The 22,569-nt window shown below is 42.4% G+C and overlaps 1 protein-coding gene across 1 annotated transcript in view; it reads left to right on the forward strand.

Moving 5' to 3' along the window:
- Nucleotides 1-5,298: 5,298 nt before the first annotated feature.
- TRPC6 (transient receptor potential cation channel subfamily C member 6) overlaps nucleotides 5,299-22,569 on the forward strand; it is a 98,321-nt gene continuing 81,050 nt past the window's right edge. The window contains exon 1 of the mRNA XM_040584497.1: nucleotides 5,299-5,486. Coding sequence (XP_040440431.1) covers nucleotides 5,344-5,486 — 143 coding nt within the window. The 5' untranslated portion in view covers nucleotides 5,299-5,343. The remainder of the gene's footprint in view (nucleotides 5,487-22,569) is intronic.

Raw genomic sequence — 22,569 nt, forward strand, 5'->3', positions numbered from 1 at the left:
CTTTATGTAAATTATTCCGTGAGGCTGAATCATGGCACTGTGCTGTTCTGCACAGCTTCTTTTTCAGCTTTCATTGCCATGGTACCCAAGTGACTTCTAGTAGTGCATTAAGCAATGTGCCTGTCACCCGTCAGGCAAGTTCACTGTCTCTCATCCTTTCTCCTGCACAGGGAATAGGAGCTTTCAGTTTCTGTTTTTCATCTTTCTGAGTGAAATACTTCAGTCACTACACTTGATGGAGTGAGTGATGATGGAATAGTTTGTAACTTGCTGCCTGTAATGAAACTAATTAAGCCAGCTCTAAACTAACCCTTCCTTCCATTTCATACCATTTCGTAAGTTCTTTTTAGCCAAGAAGAGAGATGTATTTTCAAATTATGTAATAAAAAAGCTGAATATAAGGGAAACATAAAGTAGATAGATTTTGAAATCTTTGTATTATAAATTGTAGGTTTTGTATTTCAAAAGGTTAATGTGTATACAAGTCAGATAAAGACTCTGTGGTGGACTGACTCTGGCTGGAGGCCAGATGCCCACCAAAGCCGCTCTGTCCCTGCCGTCCTCAGCGCTACATGGGGACAGAAAATATAATGAAAGGCTCGCGGGTCAAGGTAAGGACACGGAGCCATCACGCAGCAACCACCATCACGGGCAAAACAAACTCGATTGGGGGAAATTAGTTTATTACCAATCAGGTCAGAATACGATAAAGAGAAGTAAAAACTAAATCTTAAAACACCCCCCCGCCGGCGCCGGGCCCGGGGGCCGCAGTCGGTGCCGCCCCCGCCGTCCCGGCCGCTCCTGCCCCTCGGGGGAGGGTCCTCACCCCCTGCCCGGCCCCGGCGCGGGGTCCCCCCCACGGGAGGCGGGTCTCCCCCACGGGAGGCAGCTCCCCACGGGCTGCTCCAGCGGGAGCCCTTCCCAGGGGCTGCAGTTCCTCACCCCCGGCCCCAGCGCGGGCCCCGCCGCGGGGCGCAGCCCCCTGCGGGCACCCCCTACCCGGGCTGCGGGGGGGGAGCTGCTCCCCCGCGGGCTCCGTGGGCTGGGGGCACAGCCTGCCCCGCCGGGGCTGCCCCGCGGGCTGGGGGAGCCGCTGCTGCGGCGCCCGGAGCCCCCCCCGCCTCCTCCCGCATTGCCCCGGGGGGTTCGGGGCTGCTGCTCTCGCATATTGTCACTCCCTGGCTAGTTCTGTCCCCTTCTTAAACGCGTTGTCCCAGAGACGCTACCACCGCGGCTGCGGAGCTCCGCCTTGGCCAGCGGCAGGTCCATCTTAGAGCCGCTGGCACCGGCTCTGTCGGACATGGGAGGAGCTTTGACATCTCACCAAAGCCACCCCTGTAGCCCCCTGCTACCAAAACCTTGCCACGCAAACCCAGTACAGACTCAGAATAAACGGCTCTTTTTTTCTAGTTCCATATTCACTCTGATTTAAAATACATATCTGGATGGGAGACACTGCAGTGAAGATCTGATAACTTTTTCTAGAACACGTATGGCAATTTCATTGCAATTCAATTTGCAATTTAAATGTGTAACGGAACACCGCATAAATATCAATAACGGGTAATCCCTTAACAAATAGAATACGTTGTTTATCTTTGCAAAAGAAACACCAAGTTCATTCACAAAGCCAGAACAAAATAAAAAATTCATTTTGTTGTTGGAAAGACCTGCGAGAATTGTAATGAACAGCTGAAGTCGTACTCTGATGGACATCTCTTTTTCTTTCCTCTCACAGAAGGAAAGGACCACTCCTTGCTTCTTCACCCCAGCATCATGCCATCCAAAGTAATTCTTTGTAACCTCACTAGCTTTCAGGTAGTTACAGAATGGATCATCATTCCAAAGAAGGAAACAGATGCAAATTTACTCCTTCTATATCCTGAACAGTTCTGACACAAATGCATCTAAAGAACCATAAGTGCTACAGGACGCATCATCTTTAGCCAGGGTTTCCATCTTGTGACTCTTGGAACATCCACTGATTTCAGAAGATGTGTGTTTATTTAATATCTAGGAGGAGTATCGCCCACTTCCATAGTGCTGCATGTTTTCACTGTAACCAGTCAATGGAGGCTAGACAGCTGCTGTAGTACATTCAGACTCTATTTTTTACAAATCAAGTTGTAGTAATTCAGAATTAAAGCTCAGCATCTTTTTCAAGGATGGTGAACATTTTTTGTTCCTATGACTTGATCTGCCCGATGTTTCTGAAAAATCACACAGCTGTTTAACTCAGCAAGCCCTACCAGTCCTTGATGAAGTGAAACAAAACTGCACCCTACTGAGGTGGTTTCTCAGAGGTAATTCACACTCAAAAGCATGTAGGCATGGAAAATCATAGGCATTTCATTTATCACCTGATCAAATACAAGAAGACAGTGTAAGTACGAGGTTTTTATCACTGTTCCCGAGATAATAGGTACTTTATCTGTTCTAGAGAAAGTCTATTGTCCAGTGCCTGTTCAGTTATCTCTATGTAAAGATTCCTTTTTATAGTTCATTTTGATAGTAGTGCTATGAAATATGAAGGACCAAACCAACAAACCTGTATCACAGACCATGACCATCACATGCTATTAGTCTGAAATAATAAAAAAGCTTGTACTGAGATGGTCAAGAACTGGAAGAGTTCATAATGCTGCCATGTTTCTCAGCTATCAAATACTCAGAAGCAGCTGTTTGTGGTTAATTTTCAGTAAGTAGTGCCTAAAAATACTGATGTAGGCTTCCCTGTTGACATTGGGTGATATTCTTATGGTATATCAGTTCTACAGCATGTACAGATAAGAACACCATATTGTTTTCTTCCACCTTCCATTACTGCCACAGCTGCAATATGATCTGAAAGAAACCATAAAAGTCATCACTGCAAGTTGTGAGTGTGGCTTCCAGATTTGTGGCAGATTTGGGATAGGTGAGCAACTAAGAGTGCCTGGGGTGATACCAGAGCTTATGAGGCTGAAATAAGAACGAAGACCAAGGAAGGCTTGGGATCTAGGAAGGGAAGCACCTGAGGAAATGAGCAAAGTCACTAGGAAGCTGAGAGAGATGCACAAGTATCATGGGGAAGATGGGAAATAATCCTAGAGGCATTCAAACAATAAGTAGAAGATAGAAGGAGGCAGCAGAATAAAGTGGCTGAGCAGGCTCTGAAATCAAAGGATGTGATAACCCATTGCAAAGTAGGATGTTATTAGTTTTTTTGAAAAAGCAAATATACCAGAGGCTGAGCAAGAAAGAATGGGAGTGGGGGGTGGGGTGGGAAGGACCTGGAAGAGAGGATTTGAGATACCAGTCTAGTATCACGTAAAGCAATTGAAATAAAATGGAGAAATAATAATAAAAAAAAGCTGGAAATATTTTGGGAATATATATATATATAAAAAGACTACTTGGAGAAGCACTGTATCTCATAACAGAGTAGGCTAAAGTGAAATGAAATTGTTATGCACAAGAGCAGTGGAAGACATTAACATTCCTCAAATCGCAAAGTACTCTGTTACTGGTAAACAATATTCTTACAATAAAAATATGAGGTATTACCAACAGCACATTTCTCAAATGCAAAACCTGCACATAACTTTACAATACCTGTTTTTATAGTAATATGAAATAAGAATTAGCATGAGAACTATAAAATACACGTGGTAACATTGCTACTAAGCCTCCCATTTTAAAAAAAAAATCCACTATATTTAAAGAAAAAAATGTTTTGCAAAGAGAGGAAAATTTCTAAAATCCGTTATAAGAGCCATAACTATGAGGACAAAAGAAATTTCAGAAACTTTGAGGAACTGTGCAATCACCTTTGACCACAGGTATTTCTGAACCTCATCTAAAGGTCACATAAATACTGTCATTAACTTCAGTGAGCTGTGGATCTCTTTATACACCTCCTCCTCTTGCAGTTCGGTGGGTGAAACGGGTCTCGGTGGCTCGGGCAGTCACTAAACCCATGGTCTGGCAAAGGCTGGTGCAGGGCACGGGCAGTGCCCGCCTGCCCACATGCTCTGCAGGTCATGGCGCTGGGTTTGCCCAGCCAGTTCCTCATCCTCTCGCCAGATTAGGGGAAGGGGTGCATGCCTGGGGAGCGCGGACCTGCGCGCCGCTCCAGCACAAACACGGGCAATGGCTTTGCTGTGTGGACATGGCCGGGGATGGGGGAGAGATCGTATTGGGATGTACTCAATTTTACCTCTACATTTGCAACATTTAGTTGTAAATATTCCCTTATGAAACAGTAAGTCTGTTATGTCTCGTGTGAAAGATGCTTATAGGTGATGTTATTTCTTCAGTGCCTTACATTTTTTTCCTGGAAAAGTTTGTCATTATTTTAGTGTGTTTCAGCTATTACAATCTACAAAGTAAAATGAGAATAACGTCAAAAAAAATCGCTACCAGTGCAGTAGAACTGGGGAATACAGGTGGACTGTGTTTGGCTGAAGCGTTATTACTCCAGAACTGTTGCTTTTTGGCTAAGAAAAGTGATGGGTTTGCCCCGCTCTTATCTGAAATTATTAGAGGCGATAAAAGCAAGCTGTGCGGCGAGGCGGGCGGACAGCGTTCGCAGGACAGCGGCACAGCACCGGCCGTGCTTCCGAGCCGCAGAACAGCGGGACCCGCTCCTGCTCCCTGGCGGGGGGGTCCCCGCTCCCGTCCTGCCCGATTCCTAGGGGAGACTTTGGCGTGTTCCTTCCCGGACCGCCGTGGGCCGTGCTGCATGGCAAGCGGCTGAAGGCGAGCGCTGTCCCCGCCGGGGTCTCCTTTAGAGTACGGCCGCTCTCCTGGGCAGCGCCGCGGCGCGCAGGTACGCACGGCCCCGCTCCGGCGGCCGCACCGAGCGGGCGGGGTGAGGCGCTGACCCCGCGGCGGGCGAGAGGCCGGGGCGGCCGCGGACCGGCAGCTCCGCCGCGGCGGGGCGGGATCGGCTCGGAGCCGGCGGGACCGGGCGGGAGCCGGAGGGGGCGGCGCGGAGGGGGCACCGCAGCCCCTCGGGGGAGGCGAACGGAGCCCGCCGCCCTCCCACCTCCCGCCCCTTCCCGCCGGCCGGGAACCAGCCGCGCCAGCTGCCGCGCAGCAAACTTTACAGCCCCGGTTCCGAGCGGCGGGCTCGCCTGCGGCGCGGCGGGCGGCCGCTCCCGGGGCGGCGGCGGCGAGCGCGGCCCCTCCCCGGGCTCGGCGGGGCGCGGGGCTCCGTCCGGCCGCGCTGCCCGCCCTGCGCCGGGGGACGCGGCGCTGCGGGAGGCCGAGCCGCAGTGCCGCGCTCCGCTCGCTGCCGCGCTCCGCTCCGGCGTCCGCAGGGCGCCGCCGCGCGTCCGGGCGCCTCAGCCGCGGGACACCATGAGCCAGGCGCAGCCCTACGCCCCGCGGAAGAGCAGCTCCCCGGCGGCCGGCGCCCGGCGGAACGACAGCCAGGACTACCTGCTGCTGGACGCGGAGCCGAGCGAGGACAGCGCCTTGCCGCCCTACGCCTTTTACCCCGTGTGAGTCCCGCCGGGCGGCGCCGGGGGTCCCTCTCGCCCTGCCTCCCTCCCTGCGCGGAGCGGGCCGGGCCGGGGCGCCGGGCTCTGCTCTAACTGCCGCTGGAGGGGGAGAGGCGGCGGCGGCGGGACAGGTGCTGGCGGGGCTGGGCTGGGCCGTGCCGTGCCGTGCCGTGCCGTGCTGGGCTGGCTGCCGCTGCCGGCGGCAGGTGCCGCTGCGCGCCCGCTGCGCTGCGGGTGGGGCAGAGCCCGTGGCGGGACCCACCCGTGGGCCGTCGCGGTGTGGAGTCCGTCAGCGTCCCCCGCCTTCCCCGGTGGGGAGCGGGGTGATGGCGAAAGCCAGAGCAGCGGCGCTTGCAGCCCCCTGCCCGGCCGGCAGCGTCCCCCCCGCGCTGAGGCGGGCGAGCGGCCGCCGCTCTTTGCCGGGGGGTGGGGGGTGGGTTGGCGCGGGGGCGTCCGTTGCACTTGCAGGGTACCGAACAGGTTTAGTGTTACCCCAGACACTGTAACTCCTGCCGGCGGTTGCACCCACAGAGAGCACGCGTTACAGGCGGGTTCATAAACCCATAATCCTTTCATCACTGCATTTTGTCAAAATCATGTAGCCTCGTGTAATTTGTAATTTCATTCTCTTAAGTTTTGCTAAGTAATTATTATTTAAGGCAGGGTGTGAGAACATATGCAATGTGAACTAAATGAAACATAAATTACAAAGGTTCGGGAACAGCGATTTTTAACATCCAGGTCAATTGACATTCGGTGTTGACAGTGTCCCTCCGGTTATGTGTTGTCAGCATGACTTCTGCAATTACCACTTGTTAACGCTTCTGAGGAGAAGCTATCGCACAGAGGGGAAAGTGGGTATGAAGCAGTGCAAGAGGAGTCCTACACCCTCAGATGATTGCCAGAGGATGTGTACTTTCTTTTGTACAAACTGCATTTTGTTGTTTAACTGGTAAATTCCACTTATCAGTCTCTCCTAATTTTTGCTTCCAAATACCTGGATATAGGAAAGGAGTAACAGCAACAAAACTGGCAACACTCACGCTGTTTATTTATAAATTTGGCTAAGAAGAACCAGAGTTTTCAGAACACTGCTGTATTGCTATTCCTAAGTGTCTTTGTAGAGTACTGGTTCAGTATGCTCGGGTAGCTATAAGAGCATACATTATTGCACATTGGACTTAAACCCCATTTCAAAATATATGAATGCATCTGGCTAATGAATACTTTCTGAAGAAAGACCTCATGGCGGTTAGTTCAGGGATTTGTTCTGATCAGTGGACTCCAGCTTTGAACTAGTACAGCGGTTCTGAAGTTTCTTTGCTGTGTACTCATCAGAATGGTTGTGCAGTTTTAGGAGGATAGATCTTGTGTAAGTGATTCAGAGTAACCCTTCAGTCAAAATCTGCAAGGTCTGTGGCGTGCTGGTCTTTTCACTTTGGCGGTATAAGCCTGTGCTGGCAGCTCTTGGTCCAGCACACAAGTGTGGAGATCATCTCTCAATGGCTATAAGGAAAGCCTACATCCTTATCAAGTTGCTTTGTAAAACTAGGGTAGCGCTAAATGCAGGAATTTATCTCCAGTTATGTCATGTCACGGTCTTGCCTGATTCTGTAGTACAGGTAGGTCCAGCACCCTGGAGTGGCACCGTGATGGAAGGTGTTTCTGTCTTGTCTTTGGAAGAATAGAGAGAAGCCACCTGATACAATTGGCGGGTATACGTTTGAGGAACGTGCTCCTCAAATTTGTGTCATCACTACTAAAAAGGGTACTTTAGTGGGCGGTGCTTGTTTTTTACATCCATGTTAGGCATGGGGAAGCTGTCCTTTGGGGCTTCCCTGGATGTGAATAAGAGCCACTTCACAGGCACCTCTAGACAATGTCTGCAAGGAACTCTTTGGCTGGCAGGCGTGAATGCAGTGAGTATAGGCTCCTCCAGGGTATGGTGATTACTAAGCACAGGTTTTGAATTTTCCTGCTTAGGCACCACTACATCATATTTTAGGTACATTTTGCAGATCAGAGGTCATTAGTTTTACTATGGCTTTCATATGGCCAAGAACATAATCAGGTGGGCCATGTTTGGGATATACTGTTTATGTCAACTACATGCAGTAAAAATACTTTTTTCTGCTTTATTTGAAAATCCTCAAATGACAAGTATTTCCTGATGTAATTATGGTAGAGAGTATTATGTGAATCTTACCTTGTATCTGTAGAGTCTTAAGGTCTCTGGAGAGCCCAAGGATACTGCTGATGAATGGCACGTACTACCCTGACAGATAAATTATGTAAGATCAATTATTTCATGGGCTTTGAATCTACTTGGACTCGGTGTGCATACCTTATGAAGTCTGTCCATACATGTTTTGTCAATGTTTATTCTTTAGCTACTTCTCCAGAACTGCGGCAGCTCAGGGAGCTGGTTGTCCTGTGAGGTGCTATATTTTTCCTTGAAGTCCTTGTTTGAATCTTTAGTGACCATTCGATTATGAGTCTAAACCATGGGGTCTGTGAGTCTGTCTGTTGAGATGGAGCTACGTGTCCCTTGAGATTGAATGGTATGTCCACATTTCAATGCAGACACAAGAAAATAACCCTCCAGATCACATCATTTGATGTATTCTGGAATTTTATAACTAAAGTGACTTACATTTCACTTAGAGTATTTCTTGGTATATCCAATTGTTCAGGGTGTTTTTCTCAAATGAATTAGAAAATGGTAGGCATCATTTGCATGTGCAGAAATGCCCCAAGAATGTATTGTGTGATGGTGATTAATGCAGAACAGTAATGCAGAGTACAACTTTGTCCAAAATATCCAAAACTTGACTACCTGTAAGTGTTGTAGTGGCTGGATAATTAATAATAATAATAATAATAATAATAATAATAATAATAATAATAATAATAATAATAATAACAACAACAACAATAATAAATTAAGAGAACTATTTCTTGTATTTGTAGCTAAAGCGTTAATCCATCAAACTGTTAGTTCAGTCTGAGCCTTGATGTAAAGCCCCCTTATAACAGCAAATAATTGCCAGTTTAATAAAAGACACTGAGTTTGCCTTCCCCCTCCCCTGATGATTTTTCAGATGATGCATTAATTGTAAAATATTGTGGTCACATTAAAAAAAAGAATAATTGTCAATGATCAGGCCAGCTGGCTTGATGGTGTGTCAGTGAGTTCAGCAGCACTGATTGGGTTATTCTTTTATGTTTAGACTATAGTGTACTTGAATATTGAATTACCTGTAAACTGAAAAAAAAATTGAAATACTGACCTGTTAATGTTAACTGACTCTGTGAGTAGCAAGAGACCCGACAAACTTACTCATATATTCAAGGCTTTGCGTTTCAGTACTCATGCGTAACAATATGCATCATGTCAAATGAGTATGAATTCAGGAGCATTCTTTCTGAAGAACAGCTTTACTGTGCCTGAGGTAGCTGCTACCTTTGTTGCAAACAAGACTTTGGCCAGGTATCCTGGGCTCATCAGCAGTGCCAAGTAATGTTACGCTGTCTTTTGGCAGTAAGTGGATAGAAGACACCTTACCTTTATGGTATGTGGTATGGTGAAAAAAAATAAAAATTCTACTGGGGTTTTTGACTGAAAAATCTTGTGGTTTTTTTTTGGTTTTTTTTTTTTTTTTTTTTTTTGTTTCAGAACCTTTGGTAGGAAAACCACTATCTGCAGAATTTGTAATTAAATAGTTTCCAAAAGATTAGGCTACTTCTTAAGAATCTAATAACCGTATATTAGAAATGATATGCCAGTAAACACTTTCTTTTTAATAGTCCTCTTCCATCTAGTCAAATCTGGCCCCTAATGTATCAAAAATACATTGCAACATACGTGTCAGAAGACTGCTTCCTGAAATGCAAAAATGCAGTTAAGATTTTGTTCGGTTTTGTTCCCCCCCCCCCCCCCCCCCCCCCAAGTATGTCATTGGCAAAGAGCCTGGTTTTGTAGTTTAAAACAGGATGGAAAATGCATGTTAAAGTCTAACCCCAAATCTGAGTGCTGATGTACAGTGCGATTTGAAAGTGATAGTACTTTTATGTAAACTTCCCTGCTGAAAAAATGTTATTGAAAAATAGATTGTCAGCGTACTAAGCTAGTGAGGATCCACTAATTCAGTCAGACATCTGGTTATATTGCTTATTTATACTTTGAAATATTTTGTATAATGAAAAATAAATATGTTTTCTTATACACGTGAGGAAGGATAATTATGCGTTAAAATGTCAGTTGTGAAGTAAATGAGGCACAAAAATTATCAGATGAAAACAGGGGAATAAAGGGTTCTGAATGTGCATAAGTGCCTTGAGGCGTAGATTATTCCTCAGCTTTTGTGGTTTTCAGATCAAGTGTTTCTCTACACTATCAAACCCAATGCATACTTTAAAACTTTTTTTTTTTGTTAAATAATATGTTTAATAATTTCTTTCTTGCCTGTAATATAACAGTTTCTGCTATTGGCATTAGTATTATTTTTATCTTCAGCCTCAACTATCTTGCTTGAAATGACCTGAAAAATTATCTTCCAGCCTCTTCATTAGACATAATCTCTTCAGGGAGTACTGTGCAATGTGGCAGCTGTGTTTCAGATTGCTAGTCTCTTTGCTGAGATGCTACGTCCTCTGAAAATATGTTGCAGTAGTTTTGTTGATAGCAAAAAGGTAGAAGAGTTAGTATGGAAGGGGATCATTTCCTTTTATAGCCTAATGGATGGAACATTTTCCTATGAATTAGGACTAATGGATGTACTTCCTGCTGAGCACAGGAAATAAAAACATGTCTGGAGCTCTCACATTCTGGGTGACTGAATTTAATCCCTGAAGTCCTGGGTAAAAGAACGTGATTATTACCAAACCCCAGAAAATCCAGCTTTTAGTTACCTCTGTGTTTCTTACAAGTATCTGGAAGAGAATGCTTCACTTTTAACAGTAATTGTATCTTTAGTTCAGTTCTGCTTTTTCCCCCCACATATGTTTGTTTTTGATGAAGAGTTGTGGGATTTGTTTGGTTTAGTTGTTAGGCACTTATGTTCATTGCGTATGCGTACTAATTTAACTAATTTAACTAACTTTGGTCAGCTCCATTACCTGAACGGTTTCCTAGGCTAATACTTCATAATCAGTTTTGCTTGACTCATTGCAGTATTTTCTGTAGCTTTATTTATACCCTAACTTGTACTTAGTTACCAAATGAGTGAAAGTCACCTCCCTGTGGGACCTAATTTTATAAAACTGGAAGCTTTCCATATAAATATAAGTCATTTGTTAAATTTGCATGAGGAGGATTGAGTAGTGATTAAAAAATGTGTGGGATATATATGGCATACTTAACTGTTAATAACAAGCGTGTTCTTTGTCAAACACCCTCCCAGCAGCATTTGCCACCACAAAAGTTGAAGGTTATAATAACTTGGCTACTTGAAGAATTCCTGCCAGCTATCAGTATCCCCAAATAAAGGTGACTTGGCATGGTAGGTCTTCTTCATCAAGCTGTGTTTAGACTTTTCAGCTCTGCAGACATGAGCAAAAGAAAATGTTGGCAGTTGAGCTATATTCATCAAATTCTTTATGACTTGGTTTCATACCTCAAATTGTGATGCAGGGCACAATGACTTAGCAAAGGGCTTCAATCTTAAAGTGCATAAAATGGGTCTTACTTACATGTTTGTGCACATACTTGTGAGTTAAACACGCACACGGAGTACTCAACAGGAGGCTTAAAGGATTTGCTTTGATAAGCAGTATTTAAATGTAAGTTTTGATAACTAAATGTGGACAAAAAGCTTCATGATAATTAAATTACATGCAGTTTTCTCTGAAATGGATTATCATTTTTTATCTTGCAGTAGAAAAGTTATCGTTTATTTAGCAGTGAGAACTTAAGTACATAATCAAGTACACTGGTTTTAGCAAAATAGAAGTTATGGAATATAATGTGAAGATGACTAACTAAAGTCTGGGTTTATTTTCTATATCTATTTCTATACAACAACACTTTTTCATACCGTGAGTGCAACTGACATCTCTATTGTCCCCTGCAACCTACTATATCTAAATAAACATTTGTCAATATAAAAAAAAAAACCCAGAAAGGCACTAGGAATGAAATGTGAGATTTGGTACAAGAACCCCAAGTAAGTGGAGCGGCAGAGGAACTGCATATCAAGAATTGTCATTTTAGGTGTGTTCTCAAAGCTATGTGGGAAGTGTGGTTAGCTTGTTTTCTGCAAGAGTTGAATGTAATTTCCTTTTGTTTAAAAAAGTTACTAATTTGAACAAAATGGCTGTGGATGTGGATTTTCTGGGTGAAAGCTTTGTTGTGGATGGGCCACTTTCTTTTAATGTGGAATAGTAGTGATGAAATAAAAATTAGAAATAGTAGTAATAATAGTACTCATGAATCACCAAGAAGTAGATGTGATGCCTGCCTCTTTGCCTAAACATTCCTTCGGTAGTGCCCTTAGTCGTACTGCTGTTACTGTTTTTCCTTATACATCATTAATTAAAACCAAAACTAACCTTGTACACTCCCATCTCAGCAGAACATGACTGGAGTTCTTTTTTGCCCTTAGAGATTGAATAAATACTGTTTTTGGTGTCAGTATATACCTTATATGAAAGAACTGAGTTTTTTTTTTTAATTATTTAGTATCTGTGAGGCCTTCCTATGCAGGTTCATGGACCAAAAGATCATGGTTGATACAAACTGGATTTAAAAATACCCCGGAGAGCAGAGTAAAGGTCACAAGGTCTGGTGTTGCAGCACCAGCAGTTTTACAGAATATTCACACTGGAGAATTTCCATGAAACTTTGCTGCTTTGTTACCAATCTTGAATGGAACGGTGCATGTCTTACAAATGATACCCATGTTCTTTTGAGTTAAGTCCTGGTCTGCTGAAGGTAGCGGGAGTTCTACTGGATAGCCCAGGTGTTTAGCAGGTTCATATTACGAATTGACTTGGTTATAAATGACTAGCAGCAGCAGCAGCAGCCCCTCCTGACCACGTGCAAGTCGTGGTTCCAACACACCTACATGTGGCTCTGTTGTGGTATGCAAATAGTTGTGCGCGTGGCAGCTTATAATCCCTGAGCTGCACAGGAGACCTCATTTCTAATCAGATGCTGGTTAATTGCTGCTAGTAAGGACAAGCTACTATTGGAGCCAGCTGAATTGTTACTTTGAAAAGAGAGATCCTTGATTTCGCCATGACTCGAGGGGACCTGCCACGTGCAAGCAGGCAGTGTCTTAACTTGGAGCTGGACAGTAACTAGCCTGAGACTGAGGAGGTGTTGCAAAAACTTGGCAGCCACAGCTGTCCTGGTTCCTGCTGAAATGTTATTTTTATGCATCCTGATCAGCTTAACTAGCAAATAAGTATGTGCCCAGCAGGCTGGCAGGGTGGACTACAGTGCTGGATTGTTGCCTCCCATCTTCTTCTGTCAGCACTGGTGATAGTTCAAATAAACACTTGGTTGTGTTGATTTTCCTCCTGGCCCAGTCTGGGTTTTTTCTGTCAGACACATTAACTGAATTTAGGAATGATGACTGATTGCTTAGATGCGTTTCAAAAGGGAAGATTCCCTCATTTTTAAGGAGTGATTTATGTTTTCTTTTTCTTCTGCAAGGTTTTTGCCTGTAGTGTAAACATTTCAGCTGTTCCAGACATGATTTTTCTCCCTTTTTCTAGAACAGGTGACCAGGTCAGACTGCTATGCTTTGCTAGTCCTACTCTGTGTACGTGTCTTAGGCCTGCCAAGTGGTAACAATGCGATACTTGACGCTTTTTGTGAAGCTCTTGACGTGCATTCGCAAACAGACATGTTGCACACAGTCCAGCTGTCAGCCTTCCAGCTGCTGGGTGCTTGACAGCAGAGAGTGTGGTACTTAGAACAGCAGTGATTTAAATCACAGATTGCATTAGTTAAGCACCTCAACAGCACCTGACACATCACAGGAGACCCTAACGGCAGTGCCACCAGCATGCATCCATGAAATACTTCTAACTGCCGTGCAGCTTGTGGGAGGATGCTTTGGAAACTGGCGCTGCGAAGCTGGCGAGGTCTTTGCCATTGAGACTCATGCCGTGAACATCATGATTACCATTTCCCTGCTAATCATAGTGTGGGAAAGTGCCCTCCCTTCCCCAGATGCCCACGCATATGCCGAGTCATGTATAGCAGAAGCACGCTTAGGAGTGGGGTCTTGTGATGGAGGCAGTGATCACTTGATACATCTTGATCACTGGGCTCCTGCACCCGTCCCACATGAAACAGCTGAGCTTGAGAGAGACGTGTGTTAACTTGCACGACCCACCACACAGGAAACTTAGTGCCATGAATAATACAGGTATTAGTTAAAATAGTGGATTGTAGGTTTTTTTTCCTAAGCATTTGCAATATGTGCCAACGTTTATGGTCACATTCTGGGAGTTTGTAACCATGTTAAGTGATATATGTGGGATCAGACTGAAATTTTTATTTTTTTTGTAATCCTTACAGAAAACACAGTGAGCCTGTTTGAGAATTATTCCTAACCAACTGTTTTTCATGACTGAAGACTATAAACAATTTTTCCTGTTTTGTGATGCAATAATTGATTTTCTATGTTACTTCAGTTCCACTCTGCTAATCTTTGTTTTTTATGCATTATTTCCTTAAGCTAAGCTAAAATTACTTTCAAGTATCAAGTGTTTTCTAACATTTATTAATGAAATATCACATGAAGTAGAAGTTTCTAGTTTATTATCTGCACTTGCTAAGTTTGCTGGATTATACATGAGTTGAAGATATATTTATTTTTCTTGCTGGATTTATTAATTTGTAATTGATTCCAATAAACCTACTATGATCCAAATATGTTAAGTACAGAAAGGTGTTTGAAATGGTAATTTAAAGATTGTAGAGCTTTACTTTGGGCACATGTGGGAGACAAGTGCTTTTAGAAGTTATTATAAATGTATATAATACAAGTGGCACTTATTCAAAGGGAAATCCTGTGCTCTGAGAATTCTTGAGCTTTTCTTAGCCCTGAAGCAAAGGAAGAATCTGCCTGCACTGTGTTCACTGCCTGGCTTTTGCTTTGCTCTGTCCTGAAGGAGCACATGGACCAGGATGATTGCTCAGAGGGTTCTGGCTCTGTATAGGATCACCATGCTCCACTGTACCAAGGGGGTGAATGAAGTTAACTCCAGTGCAGTGGGGTACTTGAGGACATTTGCAGTTGAACTTCTAAAACTTCTATGCAGACATTTAAGTCCTGCAGGCTGCTGGATGGCAGCAATGACTCTTCCTCCCTGTAGCTCTTTACCTCTCCTTTTAAGAACAAGTTGGCTATAAATTTCTCAAGACAGTTTTTGAAGACTGCTGCTCTTGTAGCTTTCTGAAGTGAGTCTTAGAATCATACTTCTCCCCTTAAAATAGATGATTCCCCGCCCCCCCCCCCCCCCCCCCCCCCCCCCGTAAGTGTAAAAATCTGAACTAAAAAATGCAACAACTGTTGACAAAAAATGGATAGAAGTGCAGTAGTGGTAACAATAGTTAGTTAATATAACTTCATTTTGAGGTAGTGGGAATGGAATGAAACTTTCCAAGGATACTAGATATTTTGTATGGCCTCACATTGGTATTCTTGCTTCAGCATCTGGAAACTAAACCATGCAATATCTAAATCTCTGGAAAGTTTGGGCTGTAATCTGTGCTACTGTTCGAATCCTGTGGACATTGGTGAGGCTGAGAGTCTGTAACGTCCTCTTGCTGGCCGGGAGACATGCAAGAGTTACAACAACATGGCAGATATGGTGGAGGAAGAATATCAATATCTTGAATGGACATCTAAGCAACAAATAAACCAAGCAAAAATTAGAGTGGCAGAGGAGCATAAGTATCTGAAGATAAAGTCTATATTATTTAAAACATTTTCTAGAGCACTGCTAACAAAATAGTCAGCGATAGCAGTATCTCCAGAATGTCTGCAGGGTGAACACTCTCTATGGTACAAAGTGGTAGAAGTCTTTTTCTTTTCAACTTTTCTTCAAAAATAGAATTGTAGAGGATTAAGTCAGAAAGGTATTTAATCATTTAGCAACATCTGATGTGAGCACATTGGTAGGTAAACAGCAACTGATGTGATAGTGAAATTTCAGCAGTGCTTTGTATGATAAAATAATAATGATCTTACCTAACAAGTTGATATATAAAATATAGACTGGGATTTCTTACCCCACAGCCACTTCCAGCCTAAAGTCAGCAATGGCATTTAATAATAGGAAGGGAAACTTAAAAAATATTCTAGGTAGGGATTTACAGAGACAGCAAGGCTAATGCCTCTAATCTTACAAAGCTATCTGAGGATCTTTAATGACTTGAGGTTACAATGTTATTGATTTTTACATCAAGTCTGAAAAACAGCAGAAATTTCCCTAGTTAATCAGTGACAGCATAAAGGGAAATAATATCCTTTGTGGATTAACCAGCTTCAGTTCATGCAGGATTTGTGGCATGTCTGCATGGATCGATGAGGAAGGTGCTGGTACAGGGGTAGCAGCACTGCCGGTATCTGTGTGCCTTTTCTGACCTCTGGCTGTGCTAAGACTTCTTACTCACAGCATGCAGGTCTTTATCTCCAACTGGTCAGAAGAGGCATGGAGGAACACAGCAAGGAGGAAGGGAAACGGGGAATCGCTGTGGGGGAAGTATGGTGCAGTTCCTGTCTGGACTTCTTTTTCATTGAAACTTGAGTAGGAGATGGGAGGGATGATACGTGTCCAGGTGTCACCCCAAAGACAGCAAGCATGCATGTGTACAGGGAGGGGCAGGAGCTTGGGAGCACTGCTGCTGTTGGAGATGTATGCTTCTGATGGCTTCATGTTCATGAGTTCCCAATTTCATGAGTTTTGAACTTCTACATCAGGTTATAGGTATTGCGTGTTGTGGATAAAGCACAGTAGGATTGATAAAAACTCCATCCATGGATTATTTTCAAACCACGTATTCTTTAGTAAAAATATCAGGAACTTTACCATCTTCTTTTGCTTTTGCTTTAGACATGGGATTTGAGGTTGGAAGGTAGAAATCTTACTGGTACCTGCTTTCATCCCTCTGGTGGTCTTCAGGCATTTAGTCTGGCTGCTGCTCATGTGGCAGGAGTGGTAGCAAATGTAGGAGAGGCCAAGAGGTTTGTTTGAAACAAAGCATCCAGCCTGACCCAGTAGTCTGGGCTCCTCCTGCGGTGTGTGAGAGGCAGGCCCCTCCAGGGGGTAGTTCCTCAGATCTCTTTCAGGACTGGGTGAATCATGCTGGTAACTAAAATTTTGTGGAAGGGTTGCTGATGAATAGCAAATCTGTATTGCACAACACGCAGACGCACTGGTGCTGACTTTGGTGGGATTTGTGTCCATATGCCTGTGGAAAATACTATCCTCAGTCTTCAGTATCCCTCAATGTATATTTTGTACTGTGTTTTACTGTTTGTGTTGTAGTGTATCTCAATGATCGATAATTTAAATTTGGAAGAAAAGATGATGTATTTCAGGAACAGACTTTAGAAATGAAAAATAAGTGTTATACATTGAAAATTGTGTATTTCTTTGATTAACGCTGAATTCTGACATGTTTATTTATATAGGTGGATTTTCTGACCTTTGGCTACCGATCTACAAAACATTTAGATTGACTATTATTTTTTTTTTGGAGGAGAGAATTAAGAGATACTTTTCATGTTAATCATCTAATCATCTGCACTGCATTAGCGAACAGAAGCAGGAAGAGGAAGATGGTATATAAGTAGACCCAAATGGCTTTATCTTTTAGCAAAAGTAATTTTGTTCCTAATCTTAAATTCAAATTTGAGCCAAGCAGCTAGAGGGTAATCTTTAATTTTCATGAAAAGTTTTACTTACAGTTAGCAAAAATATTAAATCTGATTATTTTTTAAATAAATCATAATGGTAGAGATTGCATAAGCATCACAAAAGTTTTTACAGAATTTCAGTTCCTCTTTCCTGATTTTCCAGTTGGCTGTCGTGAATAAAGTATCATTGTTAGTGGTGATGTACCTTTGTCTCAAAATAGAACTTCCTACAGTTAAAGGTGTTTACTAACATTCTGTGATGTCAGATCATGTTCTTCCCACTTGAGTTACATGCATGGCTTGTTGATATCACCTTTAATTGATTTAATGCTTCTGCAGTTTGCATGCAGACTAATACAAACTGAACTTGAGAATGTATTTCAGTTGTAACCACAATTTTATGCTGCAGTTATTTAGAATTTTAAAACATTAATTGCATGAAATTTGCATAAAGTTTACATAGAAAACAGGAACATTTTCTGTTTAGGAATAAATGAAAATCTTCATTTTCAGTATCTTGGTGACCTGAAGGTTCATGCAGAATTATTTCCCTCCATTCATAAATTATTTTCATGTGTACAGGTTTTTGTTTCAAGTGGCTAGTGACTGTCCCTGGAATTTAAGGAAGCATCCTGCCCACTACTAATCATAGCGTAGCATGCTGTTTTCTCCTCAAGACTGAAAGACACCAAAGATACGTTTCATTTAGAGACATGAGGACTGTTTTGGAGAGTCAGAATTGCATGAAAGATGCAGCAGCAAAGTGTCTTTTCTGTGTGAGAGGCAATTTCTAATTTCTTTATCTGGGAATAATTCTTTTAAATGTATCAGTGTTATACTGGGAGAGGGGGAATGTTGCCCCAGATACGAATTGCCAGCCAGACAGCCCCTGGGCAGTGTCACAGTATAGCTGGCTGCTTTTTGTTGTAAGAAATACGGAACAAGATTTGGAGGGCTGAATGCCACCTGAATATTGTAGTGCATCCTTCTTTGCAAGCTCACAGGCAGACTCGGCAGCAGGCTGCTGCTTCTTGGCTCGTAAGGGGTGTGGGGTGGCTCTTCTGGTGTGCAGTGCAGAGCTGGGATCCTGGCTTTGTATCTGCTGGGGTTGTACTGCCCTGCTATGTGATGATGGCAAACGGTCAAGTTCATTGTAACTTTATCGGCATAATAGCCCTTCTGTTTGTAGGAAGTGAGCATATCTTCCTGTGATGCTCATTTGACATGTTTGCATGTTGCTATACTTAGAGCAATGAACAAACGAATCATTAGTGGAATGTGTTCACTGATACCAGTGGGTATCACTGTCTTGGGTGAAGTCAGTGTTTGACAAGATCACCTTACCTCTTGCTCTGCTTAGTAACCCCTGAGCTCAAGACAGACACAAGGTGGAAGGAAACAAGAAAGCATCTATTCCTGCTATCTATACCTGAAAGTATCAGTTCTGAGAATGTAAGAGGCAGTGCATACCAAATTATGACTGCTAAATACCTTACAAAAAAAGGTAAGGTGGTAAAACCGATGTAACTGGAAGGAATGTTTCAAAGAAACGTAGAAGGTTAGGGATGTGCAAAACGAGAATGACTTTTTTCCACCTGTGTCCAGTCATCAATTGACATCCTCTTAAAAACTCAAGGTAATTCGCAGAGAACAGCAAAGCCAGCTGAAGCTGCTGTATGTTCTTGTGCCCTGGAACTGGATGTCGCAGAGTGGGGGAGAGGGACCATGAAACTGTTTTCATTACACTCTTTGTATGCAGCATCTACAGAAACAGTATATTGATCAGACTGACTTTTATATCCCAAGGATTATTTCTGCATGACAGCATGACTCTCTTCCTCACACTTCACTTATTGCTGCTCCGAAGAGTAAGCAGTATAACATTTACAAGAGGATCATGGGGGAAAAACCCAACTTGCTAAGTAAACAAAAATTGTAAGAAAAACTCTGTGAGTGCATGGGTTTTTTTTCATTTGTTCCCTGCCTTTGTTCTGGGATGTCACCTTGCAGACTTGGCAAAACAGAGCAATTTCATTTGTCCAGTAGAGAATATATGTGAATTCTGTGTTCCCATTTTCCCAAGTCCTGTGTAAAATTGAAAGCTGAGTAAGTTTGGAATTTCTGTTCACATGAAACATTACTGTTCCTGTATCTGTTTTCATGATTAAAATATTGAAATTTCAAATTTTTCTTTTGCCAAATAAGTCTTGACCACACTGTTCTCAGAAATATTTTCTATTTACGTTTTGATCCAAAGTGTTTCAGTATGTTTGAAGTAAGAATGTTTCACTTTGTCTGTTGAAACCACCCTAAATCATACATAAGTCAATTTAATGTTAACTGCTTTTGTTTCCCCCCAGTGGCTGGCTGTATAGAAGGCAGTTTCAGCTCTCTGCTGAACCCTGTTTCAAGTAATGCATATGTGGTGTAACTCCCTTGGCAGGCAGCAGCATTCAGAGTGTATCTGCATGTTCCTGTCTGACTGATGTTGTCCTCTTGGGAGACCAGCCCAGGCAAGGTGGTTGTGACCAAAACTACAACTCTGTCTCCTGTCTTTAGGAAAATCTAGTTAATTGTCTGTGGAGCGGATGCAAAATCTTATCAAAAATCTTATCAAAATCGTACATTTCAAATGAGTTACAAATCAACCATGTGAATGCTTTCTTCTCCACAATAAGGTTTTTTTATCCAAGTAACAGAACATCCCCTTCTCTCCTCATGTATTTGGTTAAAATCTGGTTAAGTGAAGTTAGAAGTTAGATGAGGAAGAAAATTTCCTGCTGAATGGTTTTGCTTTTCAGAACCTGTATTTGCCACTGGATGAATGAAGAGGCTACTTTGATTCTTATTTCTCCTGGTTTAGTTTATTTTTCATGAAGAGGCTACTTTGATTCTTATTTCTCCTGGTTTAGTTTCTTTTTCCGGCAGAGAACTTTCCTTCTGTCCTCCAAACCTGATGTTCTCTGGGTCTTAACTCTGCTAGTAAATGTGATTTCACACTAAAAAAATGCCTTATGGTATTATTCTGCTTTGATTCTATATAACTAAGACTTAATTACATTAAGTTCTTCTCTAAAGTATGTTGCAAAACCAGTATACTTTAATAATAATTAGGACTAAGTAAGAACTGATTTTGGTTGGTATTTACCATTGCACGGCAAAGTCAGTGCTCCAAAATCTGTGTTTATGTGTCTTGTTGAGTAAATACCCCTTAGGAAGATTTCTCATCTCTTTATTTCACCATAGGGAATTATTTAGCAGTAAGGTGCGTTTGTGGGGTGTCAAAGACCAAGTTGCAAGACCTGTTTCAGCTCACGCAGAAGTCTCAATCCACAGTTGCTACCTCCCAGAAAAATGTCAGCAAGTTGGAACAGTTATTTTGTCTGTTTCTTGGGTTTCTTTTTGAAGATAAAGGTCTCATAGTTTTCCACTGTGAAAGTGAACCTCTTGATTTTCATTTAAATATAACATTGGTCTTTGTCAAGTAGTTGTAAGAGCCTCTCTATTATTCTATTATTATTACCTAACTGGACAGCTACAAGAAGTAATGGTATCGTCAAATACAGTAGCTCAGGGATTTCATCTGTTCTGTGGGATCAAAGGCAGCATGATGTTCAGTGGATGCCAGAGTTTTCTACTTTCGAGTGGTGGTGTGAGGCAGAAGGTTCTTTACATTTTACAAATGTCACAGGAAAATATCGTGCAATTATGAAGTAAATGTTAAAGGTCTCATTTTATGTCTTTGATCTATCAAATATGGTCTCTCTTTTACATTGTGCCGTGTATTGGAATTGTTATTACATCTCAGGTCTGAGACCGGTGAATGATCTTTTCTTGCTGGAATTGCCCATGTGTCTTGCCACCAATTCTGTTTTCACTAAGTGTCCCTGAGGTCAGGGTATAAAGTACTTTTATTTGTGTATAGCAGGGAACAATAAACGTCATCATTGTTTCTTTAGCCTTATAAAGTAATTATTTTTCAATAACAGTTATTACAGTTATTAGAAGTAACCCAAATTAATTGCTTTTTTTACACTGTTTTCCCTTTTATGTAAGCACACATTGAAATGCTAAGCATTTTTGCAGTGACTGTTCTTTATCCTGAAGTTATATTGTGCTGATTTTAGTGGAGTTTTTATTTTATTTTATTTGGTGTAGAATACATATTTCTTCAACCTACTTTGCAGCAGATAGTGGGTAGCATCTACAGAAATAGCACTGCTCCCTCCTTGTTTTCACAGAATTCCGTTTCATGTTTTTAAACTGTTTTTAGTTTTCTTCTGGGTAACACCACTCAGCTTTTCTTTTTGTTGAATACCACTTTGTTTTTTAAGCACTTTTAATGTAAATTTTAATCATATTACCTTGCTTCTTCCATTTAATTAGCAATATATCACATTTACATAATGAAAATTACTTCTTAACATAAATGCAGGAGGAGTATAGATAGGCACATTTCATTATTTTCCCACAAGCAGAAGTTTTCATTTTGTAGGAGTACCTCATTAGACAAACATCTGTATTAGCTGAGGGACACATTTCATTGTGTTACAGGGTATAATGAATTAACAAATGGATAAACATGTTAAGGTCCTTAACTAGTCAAATGTGACTGCTAGAATAATCATACCCATTACCTTTTTGGATTTGTGTTTTTATATATTATTGCTTGTCTGGTTTATGGGAAACACAATTATCTCTAGGTTAATTGTTGTCTTTAGTATAGTTATACCATCTTCTAGGTTTTGGTTTTTTTTTTTGCATAGAACAGAGAACTTTTTGTCCGTTCTTCCTCAGGTGCTGAGCAGAACATGTATGTGCTGCTTCTTCAGAGGGGGGTTCTTTCACCAAACCCTAGCCACTCCTCTAATTCCAACAGGTTCTCCTATTACTATTTCCTTTTCAGACACTTAAAGGACCTGTAGTGCTTTTTCCTGTACTCTGAGTAGTCCTGAGGTTGTTGGTTGTCATTTTCCTAACTGGATATTTACATGGATTTTATTTCATATCAGTCCCTTTTATCCACAGTTCCATCCACTCATAACTTACCATATTAGTCTAGTTTTTCTTCAGTCACATGGGACATTTGTATTCAGCATCGAGTATCCATGATCCTGAAGTCCATATTTTTCTCCCATCCTGATTTTATTGGCAATTTTCTTTAGTTCAGAGGCTTCACCCGTGACAGGTCAAGATCAGGGAGA

This window comes from Falco naumanni, chromosome 2 (assembly GCF_017639655.2).
Source record: "Falco naumanni isolate bFalNau1 chromosome 2, bFalNau1.pat, whole genome shotgun sequence".
Classification (NCBI taxonomy): domain Eukaryota; kingdom Metazoa; phylum Chordata; class Aves; order Falconiformes; family Falconidae; genus Falco; species Falco naumanni.